The sequence below is a fragment of the Alosa pseudoharengus genome, unplaced genomic scaffold (assembly GCF_046254945.1).
Source record: "Alosa pseudoharengus isolate Yale_2024_CS ecotype anadromous, Long Island Sound unplaced genomic scaffold, YU_APseudo_1.1 YU_APseudo_1.1_scf_24, whole genome shotgun sequence".
In the NCBI taxonomy this organism is placed as follows: domain Eukaryota; kingdom Metazoa; phylum Chordata; class Actinopteri; order Clupeiformes; family Clupeidae; genus Alosa; species Alosa pseudoharengus.
The window spans coordinates 25,342,023-25,357,299 of record NW_027468689.1 but is presented as its reverse complement, the minus strand read 5'-3'; the positions used below and the strand labels follow the sequence as shown (position 1 = coordinate 25,357,299).

Genomic DNA, 15,277 nt, shown 5'->3' with positions numbered 1-15,277 from the left:
TAGTCATGTCTTGCAAAGGGGGCACCCACCTGGCTGCAACCACCACCGAATGGCGCTGTCCAAACAGGGTGAAGGAGTGAGGCACACCCCATTCATCTTCACTTTCTCTGATCTGAGAATGAGACACACACACACACACACACACACACACACACACACACACACACACACACACACACACACACACACACACACACACACACACACACACACACACACACACACACACACACACACACACACACACACACACACACACACACACACACACACACACACACAAACCATACAATCAGTGTCTTAAACCTACTGAATATGAAACACACAACACAAATATATACAACGTTGACACAGACCAAACATGAAAGCCATACAATTAATATTAATCATGTTGAGTTAAATAACACTGAACAATCACTGGTGTGTTAATTTCAACACTGACCAGCAGGGGGCAGGCTAACATAAACCTGATGCCATTAATAGTCCTAAAAAAATACTTTAGCATGTTGTTGGTATTTGAGCTCAACAGAAAATCACAAATGATACCCTTCTGTGCTCTGAAGCATGTGGTGGGATTGGTTATTGCTCAATCTCAGCCAACATGTTTATTTCCCATTTACAGAGCCAAGTCTGTGTACAAACACACTGGAGTTATTACTGTTTACGCAAACACTGAACAAACAGCACTGAGGAAAATGTGTTGACATTGACCAAAAGGTGTATAGGGATTAGAATTGCAGACTGCATCTTATCATCTATAATTACCCACTATATCTGGAGAGCCGAAAATATTAATTACTCAAATCTACATATAACTGCAATAACACACAATGCATCCATCACAGCACAGGATTTCCCTTGCATCAATACTGCGTAAGCCACTGTAATTGTTTCTGTATCCAATCAATGTCATAATAAGTTTACACGGCAACATGGGACATGCCTTTCAGCGTTGAGTGCCAAGACAACTCAATGCACTGCCTAACTCCTTACTGAAGCATGTTTATGCAAAGGAACAATGCCTGACTCTGTTTGTGTTCGACTGCAATTAAGAGTGAGTCCAGAGGGAGGGGTGCACTCAAATTAAAATCCATTTACTCCAGCTTACAGTGGGAGCTTGGAGCTGGGCAGACTAGGACAGCTTTGCTGCTGTTAAGCAAAGATTCTGGTGAGCTCCATGATCTTTGTACGGTAGTTAAGAATGCAAATTAAGACAACTGAAAGTTTGGAAAATCCTCCTTAGTACTTTGTGTTAAGCTCGGCGTTGACAGAAAGACACTTTAAATAAATCTACTGATGCACTTTGATCTAGAACACTTGGCAACACAGAAGATCATTCTTCAAGCTAGGTAGAAATAGATGTATGTATTTTATCTCTAATAGAGGTAGAGTAAAATGTCCTTTCTTTCTAATTCCTGCTTTCACTGAGAGGAAAATCATTTCCACGGTCTGCAAATTGTCCTCTTTTAGAGAGCTGAGCTCCAGTAGCACACAGGGGCGGAGGACACACATCCACACATGCATCCGTTGATGTGCGCGTCTGATGAGGATGGCGACGAGGAAGGGGGCGGCGGTGATGATGATGATGACTCACCGTCATGCCGTAGAGAGGAAGCTGGCCGTGCACTTTGAACTGATTAGCCGCCGTCATCCCTCGACTTGTGTACAGCAGGACGTCATTGAACTACGGCCAGGCAGGAAGAAAGAGAGTTAAAAATAGGGCTCGGATGAATAAACACACACACACACACACACACACACACACACACACACACACACACACACACACACACACACACACACACACACACACACACACACACACACACACACACACACACACACACACACACACACACACACACAGGATGCTGCAGTGACCCGGTGAAGGTCACACTCTTTTGTGTTGATGACTGTTCATGGTGTGCAGACAGTAGCTCAGCTCAGTGGCTCTGCTGTCCTCACATCTGTGGTAGCGGAGCTCCACTGTGCACATCTGCTGATACCCTTATCAACATTCTAGAGATAACAATTATGGATTTTACCATACCAGCAGCTGCTACGTTTGTTTAACTGCATTAAAAATGAATGTGACTTTAATTACATCTTAAAAAGAACAATAAACCGGAGGAGACATTTCTGTAAAAGTTCAAGGACAATGACTAATGCGTTTCACTGGCCGTACACATACGGAGCAAAAAACAGAGGGAAGAACGAGGAAGAAATTACCAGGAAAAACATTCTCTGCTGCAGGCCTTTCCCAGACAGCTTGCTGAGACAACCCAACCTGATAAACTCCTGCCAACAGGGGAACAAAGCCAACACCACTTTAATGAACACGAACACAGATAACGCAGACTGGGTATTAAGTGCTCTGGATCCCTTCAGGGGTAAACCACAGAGGCTCTGCTCTCAAGAGTCGGGCCTTTCTGGGTGAAACTTGATTTTTACAGCATTTTACAGCAGGGGGATTTGTTTTGCATACAACACATACAAAAATAAACAACTGTATAGATGAGTGGATTCTTACTGTGAATTTGACCCAAACTTACCCGGCCAGGAATGACCAGATTGTCGATGCCCATCAGGTCTTTTTTCAGCTCCAGAAGCTTCTGGAAGTTCTCCATCTTGATCATGGTGCCGTGGAGCTGGGCAACCATCTCGGAGATGTCTGCCAGAGCAGCTGCAATCAAGAAGAGAATCAGAAACACTTCACACAACTTCCCTGTTACTTGCCTGCTCATTTTGCTACATTGACACATATTCATTGAACTGCATTGTCCTGTTTGCAATAGTATTTCTTAACATTTTCACAAATGTGCATCAGACTTATGCTAAAACTGATCTCCAACAATGAATGAATGAATGGGCCAATTCATGAATTGTTCAGGCTACATAAAACTCTTTAGGCATCTGTCTATACTGCACAGATGTTGTCAGATGCTTTCAACATGTCGCAGAGACCTCTAATGTCAACATAGACTCTAGCTTGGATTCTCAATTAATGAAATCGGCAGGAGTCTTGAATCCCACCAGACCCCATGAAACCAAAACAGACAGCCCCTCAGTACGGGGGGAGAAAAGGAGATGGTCTGCACACTGTATACGGGCTCCAAGAAATACTTTATTAATTCTGAAAAAGGCAACGTTTCGATTTCAACAGATCTTCATCAGGCCAATAAGAGCCACTCAGTGCGGCGGCCCCATACCTCTGGAGTCCCTGAAGTCGTCGTGGGTGGGGGGGTAGTGCTTGCACAGGCGCTCCAGGATCTGCTTGTAGTGCATGAGGCGGTGGAGCGGGCGCAGGAAGAAGATGTTGAGCGGCAGGTAGCACACCTTCTGCAGCTCAAAGTCGCGACACAGCGCCTCCAGCCGCCGCGAGCCCCGGCACGTCCGCTCCAGCTCCAGCAGCGCCTCCGACTGCTTCTGCAGGTGACCCGTCATCAGCTGGGGGACAGAGAACGAAAGAACGAAAGAAAGAAAGAAAGATGGAGAGAGAAAGAAAGAAGGAGAGAGAAATAACAAAGAGGTAGTGAACAAAGTGCTATTATAATCCTAACCACAATTAACTTTCAAACCACATACACATTTTATATTTTACATAACTATTATGAGCTGTTTTAATAAAACTGTTTTTATATATTATTTATATATTATTATTATATATTTTAAAATATTCTACATAAATATTTAATATTGATTGACACTGGTACTAGATACACTCCTGAGTGACTGGCATGCTACTGACGTCTTTATCATAACCATTCAATGTTAATTTACTAAATGTATTAAAGTATTTTGGTGCCTAAGGCTGGCTAGACATGATAATGTTTTTTTCCGCCCATAACCCTCACACCCTGCCGCCCACAACCAAATGCAATTAGTGTCTGAGACTGGGGCAGTCTGCAGGCTGCAGAGAAGCGCTGTTCCCACCTTCAGGCCCTGGATGTTCTTCAGCATGACGTCTCCCACACGCTGGTAGTCCCCTTTGATGTGGGCGTTGGAGCGGCCTTCCCTGGTGGGAAAAGCACAGGGATGGGGCATTCGTCAGCGTTTGTTGTGGTTGAGCTACGCCAGTCAGGCCACGTTGCAGGAAGAGACTGGGACAAACAGGCCCTAGAGTTTTATGTGTCTTTGCATCCACAAATTGTCTCAATGAGACAGTTAACATTGCATACAAAGGATGTTTGTATCTCTATTATTGGAAGAGTTCATGAACCTATGCCTCCATATAAACACCCTAAGGCATAAATTATATTAAGCCCCAACTTTGTTTGCAGTACATACTAGTGCATAATAGATGTAAGTAAAAGATGCAGTGATACATTTCATGGAAATATAGAACAGGATCTACTTAGTGCACGCCTTCCTACACACATAAAATATCTTCTTCATACCAAGGGTACTGCAGCTACATAGCAGGTAACAGTGGAGTGGCTTTTTTGTAACGCTCAGTTTAGACCACTAGATGGCTCTACACTGCAGCAATCAATTGGTTATGCGCTTTTGGAGGGAAGCGCTGGCATTAACCCTTCTATGACCTCGCCCTCCCACACACATACACGCACACACACACAGTGTAACTCAAAGCTCCAACCTGTCAACTAGCAGCAACAATCAAGTCAAGGTGGAGACGCCGCGAAAATTCGAAGGAGGACAGAAAAAAACCCCAACATGATTTATCTCCTTGTCCTACAAGTGGAGCGGACTCTCTCTCCCTTTCTCAGAAGAGATGGCTAAGACAGCCTGGGTATAAATTACATTAGGGATCATCCAGAACAGCGCAGTAGAGACACACAGGGAGAACTGGAGGGCCTAGAGGAATTTCCCATCGCTTGGTCCATTTGTTATTGTCAGATCTCATTCTATTTCAAAAGGAAAAGGCCCCCGTTGAGAAATCATTGAACTGTCAGGTCAATTCACACAGCCCTAGCTCCTTTTGTTTTGCCGAGACAACTTGGGAAGAAACGCTTCATCATGGCAAATGCACCAACCGATTGTGTAGTGCTGTTTCCTCTCTAAGATTCAATAACCTTCCACTTCCAGGTACTACTCTCCTGTGAGTAGACCCACTTCAGTGAGAAGCCTACATGCCGAAAAGGCTGAGAGAGAAGCTGCACATACTGAACTGCGATGAGATTGCGAGGCTCATCCTAGTGTCCAGCGGTAGCTGATCAGATCAGGATTGATCAGGACCAGACTAGAAGCACCGTCTCGGTCCCTCTCTGACCGCTTCACTTCACTGGTCTTGGCCCAGTAAGGGCAGATACAGTATAGCGTGACACACTCTACTCCGCTAACAAAGACACTTCAGAGCAGTGATGGAGTGATCGCACATTCCCTCATAACCAGAGCCCTCAAAAGGTAGACCAAACACAGGCTCCCTTAACCCCCCTCCCCCTCAAACCCCCACGAGAGCTCTCCCTCTTGCCGTGACAACCTGGGAACCTGAGACGCTTTCAAGCGGGATGTGACGGAACAGGACCCACTACCACCCCCCCCCCCCCCTCCTTCGCTGCGGAGAGATTAGCAGAGAGCGGTTGGCCTCTGGGGTCAGCGAGGGCCAGATTAGACGGAGCCACCACGGATCACTGAAAATGAGATCAGCGGGAGGCGATTTGATGGTGGTGCTGGGACTCACTGACTCTGATGTTGTAATTAACGATGGAAACTGTACGCTTTGCTCCAGACACTATTTCATTAGGGCCCCTTGAGTTGTCAGTCGAAAGCACCGCTGGGTTTCTTTACCCGTCTCAACGCTGAATTGATTCAAAACCTTACCTGACTGCTCTCCCCCCCCCCCCTTTGAGAGATTTGGTTTTACACTGCAAGGACCTTTTCATGTTTTTAATGTAAAGCCTGAACCAGACAGTACTTCTATTCTGACTGATAAATATAAATACATCATCGTTATTGCTTACATTTGTAAAACAGGTGAATTGGTATGCCTGACCACTGTCTCAGGGGGCTATTTGAGTCTTTTGCAAGCCTGTAACCTTTCACATGCTCATTACTTTGGCTCAGGTACTGAATACCACTTCATGTCCCCATGTGAAGAACACAGGGCCTTTAGGCCAGAGCAATTGGACGCACTGTAATTGCTGTTTTGAGTCTCACATGAAAGGGGATCCATCAACAGCCTACTTGGGGAATAAAGATCACTTTTTTGTATGTGTGAAGATGTAGGGACCACCTCCCCCTCCACACACACATAGACACAGACACACACAAACACTATGCATAACACCTACCACTGTGCCAGTCGCTGCTCCACCTCCTTCAGGAAGGCATCATGGAACTTGTAGACGGGTTCGAAGTTGGCAAATATTACATTCTTAAGTGAGTCCGGCAAGGCCTCCTCTTTCGACATAAATTTATGGAGCCCCTGGAACACAGACGCAAACACACACACACACACAGACAAAAGCATTCTGGAATTACTATTAAATTAAACAATAACGCCATACAAGTGTTTGCACACTGGGGATGCATTTCTGCATAAAATCACTGCTGCTTCTAATTGCCACTGTTGTTGTGTTTTGTTGTTGTTGCTTTGTTTAGTCATCCCAGCCTTTAAAACAGGAACTTCCAACTAATGAGATGACTTAACTTCCCCACACACCAGGCACATGCAGAGAAGGGGGGCTACAGGGGCTCTAGCACCTGCCCTTTTGCCCCTTTGATGTCCAAGTGCCCTTTTGACAAGACCCGTTTTTTACTTTTTAAAATTTGTAATACTTCCGCTAGTTCCAACGTGAATATTCGCTAAAATGTCTCATTAATAGTTTGTGAAATTAGAAATTTACAAAAATAAAAATTTTCTGTGTTAATTGAAATACCTTGCGGCCACCAATCCGTGACGTCAAACATTCAGTGAACTCTCAGAAGGTGCACGCAGGCACAGTGCTGCTGGAGACGTTTGGGAGCACGGTAAGGTCACTTGGCAGTTAGCCTATCTGAACATGCAATAGTATTCAGCTTAGAGATAGAGAATAAAATGTTTAAAGTTGTTTCATGTTTAATGAAGTAGGCTATCAAACCCGTTTTAACCATGTCATGGTCCATCCAATTCAATAACCTGGCAGCTTCGAAAATCTAAGGCTGAACGTTCATAACATATTCTGTTTAGGTTTCTATGTTATAGTAGCTTAGGTTAGTAGACCTAGTTCATAAAACAGAGTAGGCAAACCTTTTCTAAATCGTCATAACCCGACGACATAGGCTACTGTAGTTGTTTAACTAACCCAACTCCACACGTCGTTTTTACAGTAGGCTACATTGCGCGTCATTTTACTCAGTGGCCACACGCACAGCACGTGAATCTGCAAGACACCAGCTTGCTAATGGTGGTAGTTCACTGTGATAAACATTAAAATTATAGCCTGACAAGCCAGACTAGGCAATAACATATTTGCTGCCGCTAGGGTGCGTCTAGATTTCTAGGCTATTAAAATTAGCTTTGAATTTAATCAATAAGATGTAGCCTTATAGCCTATGATCTCTGTGTAGACAAGAACATGTTGTTCCATGTGCCCTTTTTTAAAATTTGAACCCCTGCCCCTTCAAAGGTCTCTGCACGCCCCTGCCACACACGTGGGTGTAGCACAACAAAGGCCATCATAAACAATAATAACAACAGCAATTTGCTGAACATTACCGTTTCACCTCTAAGGGTTTTGGGGGGGGGGGGGGGGGAGCGTGTGTTTGGGCCCAGTGAAGGCGGGTGGGTGGAGAGGAGAGGAGAGGTAGAGGTGGAGATGGAGGTGTGGTTGGAGGCCTTTGAAGGCAGAAGGTGCAGCCCAGCTGTTCAGTGTAGTAGAGGAAAGGGGCCAGAGAGGGTGGGGCTCCCCATGGGTTTGCAGACGGTGGCTTTCAGATCCCGCAGCCAAGGAAAATATTTATGAGAAGTATAAAAGCCTCGCTCCCTCACACAGACACACATGTGTGTGAGCTGGCCCACACCCACACACCCAAACCCACACACATCCACACACACAGACTCACAGCCACACCCACCCTCTGGTGCCCCCCTACCACCTCAGACATCAAAGAAGCTGGAAAATTATACTACCAGAAGCAGGAGATACAAGGAGAGAGAGAAAGGGAGAGAGATAATGATAAGAGATAGGGTGGAGGAGAGTGAGAAAACTACAAAGCTGGGGGGAAGGGCGTTTTGTTTGTTCTCGTAAAATAAATCAGCCGCTGTCCCTTTTCCCAGTGCAAGGGTCTCCTCCAGAAGAGATAACATTTGCCCAGTTCGTCAAAACAGAAAACAGCTCCTTGCTGAGCAAAAGGCCTATGTTTCTGGCAATTGCTTCATAAACAGCCTGGAGGGAATCTTTTGGATGTTCAGATGGCGGGAGTCAAGCCAGACACCTTGAGCTGCAACCATCTCCCAAAAAGCCTCGTCTGCCGGGACAGTCCCTTAGGGGAGATAACACTGCCCAAAACACATAGCAATGTAGTTCCCAGCTCCCCCCCATCCCCCAACTCCTCTCCACTCCACTCCACTCCAAACCCAGTGAGTCAGTGTTTGGAATGATGGGTGGCCTACGGCTGAAATGTGTGTTCCTCCTCATATTGATGTATTATGTGTTTACCACCGCCCACCCCGCCTCCCCTTTACAGGGCGGCAGGCAGCCACGGTTTGCTTTGTGTCAACATTGGCGCTAAGGGCCAGGGTAAATAGCAGTTTTCAGAGTCAACTCATCCAACAGTAAAAGTATTACCACGGTGATGACCTCCAGGTCCTTCAGATATGTCCGCTCTGTGGTCAGCAGCTCTTTGGCAATGAAGTAGGCTTTGTCAGTGGGGAACCTCTGAAGGGGATCGAAGAGAGAAAAGCAGAGTGACAGAGTGACAGAGAGACAGAGAGAAAGAGAGACAGACAGACAGACAGACAGAGGTGGATAAATGGATAAATGGATAAAGGAGCATTAAACCACTTCAGGCTCAGGTCATTGAACAGGCTGAGCTAAGGCGACACATCAATTAAGAGATTTCCTCTCCCAAGAGTATGGATGATGGAAAACTCACTACCACGGGCTTGGCTGTGGTTCTACTGTAGCTCTAGCTTATCTCATGTGCATTAGACTCTTTCACTGAAGCAAAACACACTCCATCAACAGTAAACAACAGTAAACAACAGCAAACAAATGAGAGAAGATCCACTTTCCTTATGCACTTTAAATCTACTTAAGGCTAGCAAGAGTTTCTATGTGTCCTACATAGAGGTGGATTTAGGTTGGCTTATCTGGGTCTCCTGCTATTTTAAGTAGATGGGGCTCTACATCAAAACCAGGGGAGTATCCAGGACAAATGGGCACAAGCTTACAGGACCACAACTTTTGACATTCCTGGGGCAGTCATTCAGGCCAATCTCTCCACTTCTCTCTATAGCTGGCTGGCTGAGTGAGTGAGTGAGTGATGTCTAGCTGCACGTCCTCAGTTTATCACACTGATAACTTTGCTGTACAAACTTAAAAAGGTCCTTAGTTGTCCTCCTATCAGTTCTCCTCATATCCCCACTTCCTTCCTTCCTTTCTTTCACCATGCCTCCATCCCTCCCTTTCACTCTTCTCTTCTCTTCCCTCCCCATGAAAGACAAACCTTCCTCCGAACCTCGTCCTCGTCGTCGGTGCGGACGAATCCGGCTTCGGTCAGCAGGGGGCTGGTGAGGGGCGATGGCTGCCGGCCGTCAGGGCTCTGGCCCAGGCCGAGCGTCTGCTGCTTCTGGCCGTTGACCAGCATCACCCTGGAGACGGCCGGGGAGTCGCCCAGGCCAGGGCTGCTCGGCAGGGGGCCTGGAGAGGGGAAAAGATTATGCTTATTTAGACAGCTGGACACGGTGACCAACACATTTACACGGAATTGGTCAGAACCAAAACAGCTCAATAAACACAGTTCAGTGCACATGATAACATTGACTAAGAGGTGCAGTTGCAAGAAGGCAGCAGAAGACAGATTCATGCAAAAAGTCATTTCAAAGTAATAACTTTATAAGATACATAATGTAAGTGAAGCTGAATGAAGCGCAGGCTGGAATTAAGTGTCAGATTTGCTGCAAAATCTGGCATGAAATCAGATATGGGATTTCAAGTAAAATAGAGAATCATAAGGATCTCTTGAAAGGTGAATGCCTTGAAGATGAGCTAATGTTGCCTTTGCTAATCATGAGAGTCCAGACATACAGTCAACTGGGCTAAGTGAGTCATCATTCGTCCAAGAATCTGACATTTGGAAGATTGTGGTTGTTTCTGACCTTCATCTGAACCCCTCAGGTTCAGATTGTGATAAATCAAGAGGTCTACTGCAAGTCCACTAGAGAGGTCACTACGTCTACAGTATGACATTCACTACGTACACTACATACCGAATGTGCAGAATACTTGCCCGACACTGTTTGGTCCTTTGAACTCACTGCTAGGTTGAGATGGACTTCTAAGCCACTGCTAACGTGGCCAACGCCAGCATGGCTTCCAGCGCAATAGGGGACGAGGTGAAGTTGCATGAAACCTTGTCAGGTTAACACATGTAATACAACCACACAAACCAAACACAGCCCAATAGACCCACACAGACCACCAGACTTGGGGCCGGAAAATCACTGAACATGGAACAACACTAGACAGCCACTCTACTGCTACTCTAATCTACCACAAAGACAAGGGAAGGGGGGCTAGCAGCTAAGAGGGAGACCACAAAACAACACTGGCCAGATCCGAGAGACGCTTGGAGTCGTGCTTCACAAAACTCGATTTTTATTGCCACTAGTGCAGAGTTAAAAACCATGTTAAAGAAGTATACCATACAAGACAATTCACAGACAAACATGAGCGAGACAGTAATGAGAGTCTAATGGACGTTAACACCACAAGAAAACCCAAAAGACAAAATGTACAGATATGTCACAAGTGAAGAAGGAAAAGCCAGTGGATTATGGAGGATCCCTGATCTACGAGAGTCCTTTCTTATATATCCTGATAAATGTTTAGTGGTGAAGGTCCACCTACAGCTTATGGTCTGAAGACTCAGCTTGCTTACTTCAATATGTTCTTCATATACTTTTTTTTTTGTTAAGTCATTCAGTGAAAACATAGCTGGTTACTGGTAAAGTTGTGAAATGTTAAGACACAATTAAACAATTCCACATTTCAACTGTACAAATTAGGCTAAATAGACTTCCAGCATGTCTTTGTTAGCATTTTGGATTAAAGAAACACCATACACTAAGTCTACTTTAAGGACATTAAAAGTTTGATTTACATTTGACTTAAAATGCTTCATTTACAACCTGCTTAATCTTGCAAGTATAAAAGAATTATAAAGACATAAGATATTACATGAGCTGAGAGTCCATTATACTGAGAGTGTCAGTAAGGGTACAGAAAAAAAAACTGTTAAAGAGGTCATGCAAATGAATTGGACTGTTTAAAGGAGCATGCCAAATGCAGGTACATTTAGGTCATACAATGTTCAACCACCCACTGGTACCATCAGTTATGGTTCATACACATATGCTCTGTAATTTGTCAAACATGCAAGAGACCAAAGCAGCTGCACTATTCAAACAAACAGTGTCTGAGCAGACATGAGTTGTCTGGGTCCACCAAATCTGGATGGTTTGACAAGGTTGCGCAAAGACCTCCCAAGAAAAAAAGCTTTTCAAGTAAAGACTTGGATTCCCTTCAGAAAAGCAGTGATTCATTAACGGATTCAACTCAAACCTTCAGAATCATTTTTTTATGGCACAAAAGACCGTCTCTTTTCTAACAAAAATGTGTTTTTAATCTTTCAGATCATCGTTTTGTAACGTTAAAGGATGAGCAGCCTCAGACATATTCACATGCAGAATCATTATTTTTCTCTTTCATTTTAGTCCCTTAGTTTTGCTCAACTGGTCCACTGGTAATCGTAGAGCGTTCTTATCACTGTGCGTCTGTACCATTTCTCTTCCGTTAATGACACCACTACATTTCAAGGGAAAGAAAGTCTTGTCTTGGCATTTAATAGGAAATAGGGAAAAAGTAACAGAGTGACAGGAAAGCAACAGGTCGACATGCTTTTAGCAGAAGAAGAACAAAGTACAGAAAAACAGTAAGAAGAAACAAAAAAAAAAGTTACAGTAAGAAAGTAATGTCCCTAGAGTAAAGAAACATGCTGGGGAAATCATTACACTGGATATTCTGATTTCAGTTTTGAAAAACAAAGCAAACAAATGACGAGTGATGGCAATCAAGCATCCAATGACCACAATAATGCCATTATTACAAAAGAGAACGGCCGCAGATACAATAACACAGATCAAACAAATCGACAAATTGAAAACTGAATGGAATTCATGCAAAGCATTTGCAAGCCACACATGCAAGATAGCTCTCTCAAGCCATGCCAGGCACCAGTGGTGTTGCAAGAAGTTGCCATTAACTGTTGTTGCCATGGTGATAGTGATAAGGTTTAGCATGTTATTCAAAATCAGGCTTTTGAATAATAAAACAGATCTTGCTATCAGTAGTTATGAGTAACTTCAGCCTGGATCTGCACCCTTAGACTGAGAAAGAGACTGATGTAGAAAAGAGCTAATATCACAGATCTAATGGCCAAAAGGCCATCCAAATGGTAATTCTGTAAAACATATACCGGTAGTCTACAATGGGACTTGTAGCCCTACAGATTTATAAAGCTATAAGGAAGTGTAACTAAAGAAACACCCAAACAGTTAAACTTCTAGCTGACCTCACAAGACAAATACTTTGTACTTTCAAAAGAATGCCAACAATGTTGTTTTTTTAAATGACTTCTGTGGCTTACTGTACATAACTGAAGTTGTGTATCCAATAGAGAACTATGTCAACATTCATTACAGTTAATTACCACACTCAATCAATAAAGATATCTCCTTATTTGGAAACATGCCATGGTATGCAGACTATGGCACACATCCCAAACTTACACTAAGGGACTATATATTACTGTGGATATATAGTTATGTATATAGAATGTATTGATATATTTTAAACATATTTTCTTTCAAGTCTCTACAATTCACACATTTTACACAGATTAAATACTGTGATTCTGTCTATACTACAAATCCTAGTCAATCATATGCAGTCACAAATGTGAAATGCATATTCAGAATAATTGCATACTGGATTATCTTCATGATAGGAGAACTATTAGAGTTGAGTTTTAGTCATTTACAAAGGCATTGAGATTTGTTAGGGCTAATTTTCACCATGTGGTTGACGCAATAACATGCATTTTTCGGCTATCATGCAACAGCCCATTCTATCATATTGTGATGTGAACAGATCAGTCATCTGTGAAGCTGATGAAATTACTAGATTTGTATGCAATGAATGTGTTTAAAAGACATTTGGCACTAGGCACAATGAATCAATCTTTTTAAATGTCTCCAATATGAGGAATCTAGAGAGACAATTTTTGATATTTTATGAACTCGGATAATTGGAGTGCAAGATGTGGTTAGCATTCACATATGCAAAGTATGTGTGTTATGGAACCATTTCAAAAGGGATTTCTGTTAATTTAAACTTGAGGGCCATTCATTTGATGACGCTTTGTCTCCACAGCAAATGGAAACAATAGTGTTATTCATTTGTGGAAGTCAAGCCCAATTACCATCTCATCCATCTGTGGCATCACACAGATTTCACATGTGTTGGAATATGCTATGCTAAGAATGATAGAGTGACCTAGCTAGAATAAGGGTACCATCAAAGACAAATGGCACACCTATTAACAGCTGAAGACCCTAGTGCCCTCCTCCACATTGAGGTGACAACCGTACCCATCCTCCTCCACTACAGGCACCTCCTCATCGAGCTGAAGGCTGCCAAAGGAGAACTTGCTCCTGGGCATTGGGGAAGTGTTTACCGCTGCTGGGTTACCATAGACCAGCGGATGGCTAAACGACCCACTACCAGCATCGGACTCGGTGTCGCTAGACTCCGTGCCACTGCTGGTGGAGCCGTCAATCATCTGGGCCGGGCTCAGGTGATCGTTGGCGCCGAGCCGGTTCCCATACAGCCTCGGCCCAGTGTTGGACCGGGCCTGGCCGGGCACCATGAGCCCGTTGGTGGCCATACGCCGCTCGATGGCGGCAATGCGCTCGGCCCGGGACACATTTGGCTGCGGCTCATGTGAAGGAGTCGAGTTGATCTGACTAAGGATCATGGGGTCGGTGTCTGAGCGGTTCCTCATGCCGTTCTGTCCCTTGTGCCCATGTTGGGTGCGGTTGGTAATAGGCGAGTAGCTGCCATAATGCAGCCCATCTGGCCCTAACTTCCCATTCGCCAAGTAATGACTGTCATCCCAGTGATGGGAGCGGCCATTGTGGCCATTGTGACCATTGTGGCCATTCTGCTTGGTGTGGCTAAGGGAGCCCGTGCGGTGGAAGCTGTTCACCACGGGGCTGGAGGCTGCGCTCCTAGTCTTACACGACCCCGTCATAAGCCCACGCCTGTCCCCGCCGTAGAACATCTCATCCACCAGAGTGCTGTGGAGAGCGGCACGGGCGGACCCGTTCCCGTAAAATGACCCGTTGGACAACTCGCCGCCGTCCTGAAGGTCACGGCTGGGAGTGAACACGTGATTGTTGACCGGGGATAAATCCATTAATTTGTTTTTGCCCAACTCTCGGGCTGCCTTCTCTGGGTGGTACACCCCATTGGCCATGCCCTCCCTGCCCCTTCGGCCCACTTGAACGTCCTCATCATTGCCGTAAGTGCGAGAGCGACACCTGGTGATGAGACCCTTGACCACATCATACTCGCTATCTACGTCACTGCTGTCAATGTAAGGGATGGAAGAACTGCTGCCCTGGGCTGATCGTGGGGTTTGACCTGTGTTGACGTAATCAGATGACTGCTTCAGCTGCTGTTGTGATTGTTGTTGTTGCTGCTGTTGTTGTTGTTGTTGCAGAGGCTGCCTTGATGAAAGAGATGTGGGGCTCCTGGCATCGCCGTCCTCCTGTGGCCCTTCGTGGTGACCGTTGGGTTGGGAGACCGGGCTGAGCAGGTGGCGCTGGAGAGCCGGGTTCTCCACCATTACTTGGGCAGACTCCGCGACCCGGCCGTGCCGGAGAGGGGAGTCTGTCCGGTCTGTGTTAAGGCTGCTCGCTCTTGGCCTCTGCGTTAAAGACACAAGACCCCCCCCCAGAGGGAAAGGAAAATAATAAGAAATGCGTTATTACTAGCTACTTGAGGTAATATATTTTCCATTTAGTTCACAGGACCTCAGGAAGTTCAACTGA

At 45.0% G+C, this 15,277-nt stretch overlaps 1 protein-coding gene across 6 annotated transcripts in view; it reads right to left on the bottom strand.

Moving 5' to 3' along the window:
* Positions 1-15,277, bottom strand: part of farp1 (FERM, RhoGEF (ARHGEF) and pleckstrin domain protein 1 (chondrocyte-derived)) — a 63,386-nt gene that overhangs the window by 4,857 nt on the left and 43,252 nt on the right. For 5 of the 6 annotated variants that reach the window (XM_076303589.1, XM_076303591.1, XM_076303594.1 and 2 more), the window contains exons 13-22: positions 14,868-15,153; positions 9,610-9,803; positions 8,730-8,819; positions 6,252-6,385; positions 3,934-4,015; positions 3,210-3,447; positions 2,553-2,683; positions 2,230-2,298; positions 1,595-1,684; positions 30-112 (exon numbers count right to left, since the gene is read on the bottom strand). In XM_076303589.1, coding sequence (XP_076159704.1) covers positions 30-112; positions 1,595-1,684; positions 2,230-2,298; positions 2,553-2,683; positions 3,210-3,447; positions 3,934-4,015; positions 6,252-6,385; positions 8,730-8,819; positions 9,610-9,803; positions 14,868-15,153 — 1,397 coding nt within the window. The remainder of the gene's footprint in view (positions 1-29; positions 113-1,594; positions 1,685-2,229; positions 2,299-2,552; positions 2,684-3,209; positions 3,448-3,933; positions 4,016-6,251; positions 6,386-8,729; positions 8,820-9,609; positions 9,804-14,867; positions 15,154-15,277) is intronic. The other variant, XM_076303593.1, reaches the window with a different exon arrangement.